Source organism: Propithecus coquereli, unplaced genomic scaffold (genome assembly GCF_000956105.1).
Source record: "Propithecus coquereli isolate 6110/MARCELLA unplaced genomic scaffold, Pcoq_1.0 Scaffold543, whole genome shotgun sequence".
NCBI classification, from domain to species: domain Eukaryota; kingdom Metazoa; phylum Chordata; class Mammalia; order Primates; family Indriidae; genus Propithecus; species Propithecus coquereli.
The window spans coordinates 700,155-709,917 of record NW_012151319.1 but is presented as its reverse complement, the minus strand read 5'-3'; the positions used below and the strand labels follow the sequence as shown (position 1 = coordinate 709,917).

The 9,763-nt window shown below is 38.1% G+C and overlaps 1 protein-coding gene across 1 annotated transcript in view; it reads right to left on the bottom strand.

Moving 5' to 3' along the window:
• WWC2 (WW and C2 domain containing 2) overlaps nt 1-9,763 on the bottom strand; it is a 197,905-nt gene that overhangs the window by 100,146 nt on the left and 87,996 nt on the right. Inside the window, exon 2 of the mRNA XM_012657458.1 lies at nt 7,568-7,677. Coding sequence (XP_012512912.1) covers nt 7,568-7,677 — 110 coding nt within the window. The remainder of the gene's footprint in view (nt 1-7,567; nt 7,678-9,763) is intronic.

Below are 9,763 nucleotides of genomic sequence, written 5' to 3'. Positions count from 1 at the left end.
TACTTTCATAAAATACATTTTAAAACAAAAGGGAAAGGAACAAAAGGCACAAGGTAATGTTTCTGAATTAGAAGAATGGTAGTGAAAAAAAGAGAGTAAAGGAGGAAATTTGAGTTATAGAGAAAAAAATCAACAGGAATTGACAAGATGACTCTAAATTTTTTCAATTTAGTACCCATAAGAACTTTAATGTTTAAAAAATAATAAAATCAGTGGGAAAGTTGAGGAATCCCATTTTGTACTTGTTTCGAAGTTTTGAAGGCAAAACTAGGTAGAAGTATCCCATAACTGGAAATGTCTGACAAACGAGTAGGACAGTCTAAGCCACATATATCGTTAGCACAGTAATCACAGAGAAAAATACTGTTGTAGATAAAGGACAGCATGCTGAGGAACAAGGATGAGTTCACATCTTTGGGGAATGACAAGATTTAGGGACCCTCTAAAGGGATATGAGTCAATGAGGAGGAAAAGAAGGAAGAGTCTGAAGTAAGGGAAGTACCAGGTTTAAGAAGAAAGGCACAGTCACCTATGTCAAATCTACATGCAGGTGGAAAAAAAGGATGCCCGAAAAGAAGTCCCCAAATTTGACAAATATATGGAATACGTAAATTATATTTTCAGAAGTTGGTATCGCTACACCACCATATTATGTTTTACTTGGATATTTTAAGTGTCTGAAATTTTTCTTTATAAAATAGCCTAACAGCTTATCCACCCAGAAAACTATAAAGGATAAAATAAGACAGAGGTAAAGTAGAAAGGCTTGAATTTTATTTCTTTCCATCTAAAGGAAACAACTTCATATAAAACATCATGCACATGAGGAATTTTCATCAAATCTGAACACAGCATGTGTTGCTTCAAAGCTAATACAGAGGAGTTTGGTTCAGAGTAATAAGGACTAAGCTCACACCATCCAAACTCTCCCACTGATTACAGACAATCAAAGGGAGACTCTAAAAAGTAAATAAGAGCACAGAGGATTGGGGGAAAAAATCAAAACTCATAGAATAATCACATGGTGGTTAGTTCCCTATTTTTGTTGTTTTTATTTTATACCTATAATGTATCTCATATCTCCTGTTATCTCCTGGGACAGCAAATGGACTTGAAGAGAAAAAGATCCAAGACAAAAACTACTCTTTCTTGTCAGAGGGTAGGGGTAGGGGTGTGTGCTATAAGACAAAGTTCTTATGAGTCTCCCAGGGCCATCTCAGATAAGCCCTAGGAACAGGATAAGCCCTTGCAACCCCAGGCAGGTCAGGCAATAGTGGTGGCAACTGTGGCAGGAGAAACCCACCTCCACCTCATTTTCTCCCCATTTTGCCCTGAGATACATACGTAGTCATGGAATGTGTTAAATAGTGCGGCAAGGATAAAGCCTCGGCTTACTAGGACAAATACCAGAAAACGAGGCTCTCTCTAGGGAGGCAGAGTGTTGGAAATGATAACAGAGAGGACAAGTTGAGAAAGGCATACTTTAAATCTGTATACTGGCTCACCCCTGAGCCATGCATGAAAGGAACTTACTGAATAAACATCGCATAAGGTTTGAGAACTGAATAGCAGTGTATGCAACCATATGGGTCCTAGACTGACCCCTGGGTGATGCAAACACAAGGCAGACCAAAATAGTCTGCCAAGGCTTTGAAAATGAAATTGACCTTTGAATAAGAGCCCACAGAAAATAGGTCAGAACTGGCCACCTAAACCTAATCAGTCAATTGCCTACTAAAACAAATAAAATAAACATTCTCCAAAAGTTTTAAGAGTACTAAGAGTGTCATAACATAATATTCAAAATGTCCATGATACAACCAAAATTATTTGACATATACAGAATCAGGGAAACCTAACCAACTCTCAAGGGTAAAGGCAATCAACAATCAACATAAGTCAATCCCAAGATGGTACAGATACTGGAATAACCAAAGACTTTAAAGCAGATATTATAACCATGTTCCATGAAGTAAAGGTAAATGCTATTAAATGAATAGAAAGACATTCTCACCGAAAAAACAGAAACTATAAAAATTTTTTTAAATCAAAATAAAAGCTTTAGAGCTGAAAAGTATATTAAGAAAAATTAAAAATTTCCTAATGAGGTTCAATAACAGAATTAAGAGACACACAGACCAATGGAACAGAAAAGAGAGCCTAGAAATAAACCCACACGTATACTGTCAAATGATCTTCGACAAGGGTGCCAAGGTTACACAATTGGAAAAGGATTGTCTCTTCAACAAAAGGTGATGGAAAAACTGGGTATCTACATGTAAAAGAATGATGTTGGATCCTTACCTTACTACCATATACAAAAATTAACTCAAAATGGGTTAAAAATATAAACATAAGACCTGAAACTATAAAACTCCTAGAAGAAAACACAGGGGAAAAGCTTTATGACATAGGATTTGGCAGTGATTTCTTCAATATGACACCAAAAGCACAGGAAACAAAAGCAAAAATAGATAAAAGCAACTACATCAAACTTAAAAATTTCTGGGAAGCAAAGGAAACAATCAACAGAATTAAAAAGGCAACACATGGAATGGGCAAAACTATTTGCAAACTATATATCTGATAAGGGGTTAATATTGAGAATATATAAAGAATTCTTACAACTCAACAACAACAAAACAAATAACCCGATTAAAATATGGGCAAAGAACTTGACTAGACATTTACCCAAATAAGATATACAAATGGCCAAGAAGCATATAAAAACACGTTCAACATCACTAATCATCAGGGAAATGCAATTCAAAACCACATGAGATGAGTGAGATATCACCTCATACTCATTAGGATGGCCAGTCACAAAAACAGAAAATAACAAATGCTTGTGAGGATGTGGAGAAACTGGAACCCTCATGCATTATTGGTGGGGATGCAAAATGCTGCAACTGTTATGGAAAACAGTAGGACATTCCTCAATTAAACAGAACTATCATATGATCCAGCCATTCCACTTCTGGATATTCATCCAAAAGAACTGAAAACAGGATCTCAATGAGATTTACACATTCATGTTAATCGTAGCATTTATTATTCACAACTGTCAAGAGGTGGAAGCAACCTAAATGTCTATCAACAGATGAATGGGTAAAGAAAATGCTGTATATACCTACAACAGAATATCACGGAGCCTCAAAGAGAAGGAAATTCTTTCCTGTGCTACAATACGGATGAATCCTGAAGACATTACACTCGATGAAACAGCATTTTGCGAATGCTTATTTCATAAAATAGATGAAGTGTTTAAAATAGTCAAACTTCTAGAATCAGAAAGTGGAATGGTGGTTGCCAAGAACAGAGAACAGGGGGAAAAGGGAGTTGTCCTATGAATATAGAGTTTCTGTTTGGCAAGATGAAAAAATTCAAGGGATTTGTTGCACGATGTGCATATATTTAACACTAATATACTGTGCACTTGAAAATGGTAAAGATACTAACTTTTATATTTTTTAACACAATGAAACAAGACTTGTATAAGGTTCATAGCAACCTTTTTCATAATACCCTAAAACTGGAATAACTGAAATTATAGAATAGATTTAACAGATTTTAAAAATAGTGATTTGCTTATACAATAAAAAGGAATATACTACTGATACACACAATATCATAGATGAATATAAATATGACCACTGATATATCTTTTTTTTGTCCATTTTGTTTGTTGTCCATTTTTAAGCTAAGTTGTCTTTATAATGTCAATTTTCAGGAGTTGTTTTATGTTCTAGATAAAGGTTCTTTGTCAAATATACTTACTATGAATATTCGCCCATGCTAGGATATATATCAGTAGCGTATTCTTTAAAAATATGTTGAGTGAAGAATCTATTCCCCAAATCAAACACAGTCCTTTTATATGAAGTTCTATAACAGGCAAAACTAAGATATGGTGATAGAAATCTGAACAATGTTTGCAGCAGGAGGGCTGACTTGAGGGGCAATATAGAACTTACTGAGGTGATGAAAACAGTCTGTTTCTTGACTGGGGTGGCAGCTACAAAGGATTATATATTTGTCAAAATTCACTGAAAGTACATACTGAAAATCTGTGCACTTTTGTGTATGTAAATGAAACCTCGATTACCAAAAGAAAGAAAAAAAATTATGGTACAATTCTGACCCTACCAAAAGGTGATCAACCTCTGATCGTAGTAATAATATCAAAACCTTATAAACCATACCTTATAATTACCTTCTAGTTAGTTACAAACATCTCCCATCAATATCTGTACCCCCACCACACGTGCCCACTAAAAGGTGAATGCTATCATGAAACACTTAAGGCCCCAAATAACTATCACTGTCAAGGTCAGATCTTTTACGTCTAAATAGTGTTTCATGGAAACAGTATTAAACAGGCAAACATTCCTTATTTTTTATTTACATACAGAGAAAATAACGCTGAAACTATACAATGTCAAAGCACAACATATGCGTGGACCAGCTGTTATGAGCAGATAATACCATTTGCTCCCTAAACTACTTCACAGGAATGTCTTGAAGATTAATGAGATAATGGGCCGAATACTTTTCAGCGGGCAAAGTACTTGCTGTGGGTAATTTGGGTATGTTAGGGTGCAGTAAATCCATCAGGCCACGAGAATACGATTACTATGCTAAAGCAAAATAGCAGACTTGAAAATTTATATTCTGATAATCAAGTTTTTAAATATTCAGAATGGTGTTTTCTGAAGCATAATTTATACTTGAAATGAGAGCTTATTGCTGTCCTTCCTTTTAATTCCTCTAAAAAAAACAAAAAGCTTTTAATCTTTGAGTTAAACAGTAAAGCTCTTCCTTTTAACGTTTAAGTTTATCACTGTACTACCAAGGATAAAGAAAACATGCAGCTCACTGCCCTCAAGAAGCTCACAATTTAGTGAGGAAAACATAAATAATTTAAATGCAATATGACAATGATTTTTGGCCCTACAGAAATACCTGCACAGGGCACCTACCCCAGGAGGGGGCGGCAATTTGGGGGGTGAAGGGTGGCTGCCAGAGAAGGCCTTTGGAAAGCAGTGGCCCCTGAGCAGACAGACCCTAGAGGCATGTGGCAGTCGGTCAAAGGGAGGGCCTGGGGGCTAGGCAGAGAGTGCTTAGCCTAGATGCTGCAGGTGCAGAGAAAGGCAGAAGCTAAGGAAGCATAAGGCACTGCTGCACCAGGGCAGGAGATGAAAAGGGAGAGGCCAGTGGGGGCAGAATGGGAAGAGCCTTCTAACTAAGGATCAAACATATATGCATCTGGGACTCTGGAAAAGACTTAGACAGATTTGGCGGGCAGCAGCCTGAGGGAAGTAATGGAAGTCATTGCCAAGGAGATCTGCGGGGTGCAAACAGCAGAAGACTACTGCAGAAATCCTGGCAGTGGGTGCAGGTGACAAAGGGACAGGCAAAAGAAACTTGGGCAGGTGCGATCAGGTATGTGGAAAAAAAAAAATCCCATGTCACAAAATCCAAAGGAGTAGAGCAGGAAGGAATAACTCCCAGTGACAAACCAAAGAAGACAAGACTAAAGTGCTGTTTGGAATTTGTGGGGCTCCAGTGCACTGGGCGAGAGCAGTTCTGTGGGTGGCTGGAGAACAATGGAGGGAGGGGAGCTCACGCTGGGTGTGAAGGGAACGAGAGGACCACAGCCGGACAGGGATCTGGGGTGAAGATGGTTCTGAGGGGGTGGGGAGGAAGTTTACTGTTATCTATTAGTTTTTTTCTTTTGTAATTTCGGTTTCATTTCATTTTGAGAATTTCCAGTGTTTACACTTAAAAAAAAAAAAAAGGAACCACTAGAAATTGTGGGAGAAATTTTTAAAACCAGGAAATAACTGGTAAAGATATTGAACATGAGAAAAGGAGGAAATATAAAAGTTATTAAGAGGTATCTGCAGCGGTAGTGCCGTCCAGAAGAATACCTCTTTCACTGAAAAAGAAGAGAAAGCCCTGACGCTGGGTTTGGATCCCAAAGAGTCCGTATGTGGTGGGTGGTAAGCTGAGGAAATTCATTTTGCATTTTGGTACCATGACAGCTTATTGCCGTTCGATCAGGACAGCCAGGGTTGGTTTCTGGTTTCCCAAATATTACTTAAGGAAAGAATATTAAACATTTATCCATCTAAAGTAAGTATAGAAGGGAGAGTTAAATAGTTATACATTTCAGATGTTCCTTTGAATTGTTTATTTGCAGTGACATAAGGATGAATCATAGTTGTTTAAAATGAACTTAATTTTACCAAAATTAGTTCTTCCCACCCTTACAGATTACAACATCTGGTTGTCAATCACTGATAAGCAATAAAACCTAGTATACAATATGGTAGTATTAAGAAAGGTTTATTATAGAACACAAAATTAAAAAGTAACTTTAAAAAATTATTAATTCTTCATGGACTTTTTAGAGACTTTCAGGGAGAGAGAATATCTCTACCCAAAAATGCCATATTTCTTCTAATCATATAAAAGAGGCTGAGGCAACAACTTGTAGCAAATGTCATTTGTATTGTCACTTTCTACAAGTGACAATAGCAGTGTCATGTTGAACTAACATATAGTACGCATGAAAGCTGGTTCCCAAACTGTGTACAGCAGATGTTCACTACAACAGGTTGCTCGCTGTATGTGCTCGCTGAAAACCTGGCCTCACACCTCAGCTTTGTCTCTTCCACTTGTCCCTCTCACCTACCTGTAAGGGGGTACCTCACTGCTATAAATAGAGGCGTTTTGGGCCTCTCGAAAAATTTATCATATACAATTCATTATGTATTCCCTTATTCCCTGAAGTCTATAATAAAATAATTACTTTTAAATGCAATAAGCAAAACAAGTAATGTGAGTACTATATGCTATTATACCATCCGAATAAATGTTTAAAGGGGTGAGTAGAGAGCTAAATAGTCACATAAACACACACACAAATATATAAAAAATACTTCAATATGTGTTTTTAAAAGGTTGCTCATGGCCACAGTAATCCTCTGCCTTAGATTAGCATGTCAGGGACGTGACAGATTTAAAAGCTGTTAAAATGAGAGGTTTTCCTGCCACAAAGAAATCAAGACACAGAGAGAAGAAAAGGGCTGAGGGCTTTTCTTCAGCTATGCTATGTCTTCCAGAGTCGCTGATGGGCATCATCCCTCCCTCCACCACCCTAACCAAAAACAGCTGTGTCTTTAGACCACACTGTGGCAGTGCCCAGCTCCTTCTGTGGCAAGCACAAGAAAAGGAGGGACCAAATGGAAGGTGCAGTGGTCACCGAGACAAGAGCCCAACACTCTTGATCTCCACAGGCCGCTAGACCTGTGCTGAAGAAGAAAACCCATTCTGCACCAGGCAGGCAGGCAACCCTTTCTCCCTCTCTGCCCTCAGGAGCACAGCTCAACATACATACCCCAAATACCAAAATGAGCACTTCAGTTAAATATCAGTCACTAAGAAAATGGAGTTTAAAATAAGGAAATTCACTTACAAAGCGTATTTTACCCTCTTGTATGACTATAGGTCTGGGGGGATTACTTTTCTGATATGTTTTCTTTCATCAAAAAGGAGAACTTACTGTTGATGTGATCGATGTAGTAGACACCAATCTGAGGGTCAAACCCTGCTTCCCATCCCCACGGCAGCTCATCCCCAACACAATCAGCAAATGACAAGGGCTTCGTTAACCTATAACAAACCAGAATAGATACACCGGTGATTCTTTCCGTCACACCACATACGTCAAAATTTAGCACCCTGACTGCAAGTGAAGTGCCTAAGTTGCATTTCCTTGTTTTGTCGTTCGTGATTGTTCCCAGAGTTTGCACTACTGCATTCCAAACCTTAATGCAAAATCAAACAAAAAAACACCAAGGAGAAAATACACAGTTGAATATCCAAAGAAGTAGGATAAGTCATAATACCCTTTTGAAAGTTCACAGCTTAAGTCTGGGAGATAAATCTACACAATAAATAAATAAAGCCATCTTAAATCAGGGAGAACTCCAAGCTGAGAGCGAAGCAGGCCTGGAATCTAGCTCTACCTCTGCTGTGAAACAGCCATCCCACTAAAAAGAAAAATTTGTCCCACAATTCAAACATTGCGATCATGAAAATCATATCAGTACCTCCGAGATACACACCAGGCTACATTAATTTCAGATGTCATGCTCTTAGGTAAATTAAACACTCAACTATGTGTTTAGTGAGGTCTACTATGACTTCTCCTTGAGAGGAAGGACAAATATGTCTCATTTTTATAAGTATCTTGTACATAACAGTCACTCAACAAAATTTTTAATGGAACCAAACACAAAGTATTCATATATCAACGTGATTGCACCTTTTAAAACTGCCTTACACTTTCTCCTTGGACTATTTTCCCATTAAGATGACTTTCTCTTAAAAGACACGTTTTCTTTAGGAAATTTCTCTTTAAAACGCACAGAAAAACCACAGTTTCTTAAGCAGAGTACAGGTTTCAGACTTAATTATGGATTGATTTTTTTTCTCTCACTCTCTTCCATTTTGATTCTGAGATTTTTCTTGCTGTTGGAGCAGCCATGGGAGGTTAACACTATAGATGAGTGAATGTCTTGTTGTAAGGTGGCCACCACCATTATTTTCTAATTTAATACACTGGCACCACTAGCATGGTTCTTACATATGAAATCTCCTGGAATCCCTTTTATGTGTGCTAATGAAGATCTAAGATCTCATAGCTCGACTGAAACATAGCTCATTTTCAGAATCACGCCATTCATCTGAATAACAAAGTGTGTTACCTACCCCTCAGAATGCAGGAAGAACGATATGAAAAGGAGGGAAATCCTTTCTTCCCAGGCCTAGGCTGTAATAGCCCCCCAAAGACACAAAACACTGATGGATAAAAGAAGGGTTTTCTTTTCTCTCAACCTTCCCATAGTATGAAGTCTCTGGAGAAGGCTCCAGGGACACCAGACTTCCAAACCAGCTCGGCTGACAGAACAGTATGAGGGCAACCAGCTCTGCCACTGACTCAGTGTGACTCACTTATTGGGCACCTCTCTCTACCTCAGTTTCCTTCTCTATTAAGTGTTGATCACAGCCCCGACATCCTCTCCCCACAGTTTAACTACCTCCTAAGACCAGTATGATGATAAAAAGGAATTAACTTGGAACAGTGTCTAGGACAAGTATTAAATAAGTAGTCAACAAACAACAGTGATTATTAACGTAAGCACGTGTGGACTCTCTCATTTACTTATCAGGGGAATCAGGTCAGGCAACATAGTACCGAACTGTGGTTCTCAAAGTACAGTTCCCAGGGCCAGTGGCATCAACATCTGGGAAATGGTTAGAAATACAAATTCTTGGGCCCTCTGCACAACCAGAAACTCTAGGGCCCAGCAATGTATGCTCTCCAGGTAATTCTGTACACTAAAGTGTGAGAACCACTGGCTTAGAAGTTATGAGCTTGAAATTTGGGCATCAAAGAGATCTGGGCTCAAATCCTTAATCTGCCACTTACTCACTATACAACCTAGAGCAAGTTACTAGCCTTAAAACTCCAGTTTCCTAATCTATTTTTTAAAAGGGGGTGGGAGAAGAGATTGTGAAGTTTAAATAAGAACTAAACAGTATAATGCCTGACAAATGGTAAGCTTCAATATACGTTAGATGAATGAAACCAATCTCAAACATGTTAAGCAATGTGCCCAAATATGGCAACTTGCCATATTTACTTTGTAAACATGGAGTCAATGTGAACTCAACCTGAGTCAAAAAAAAAAAA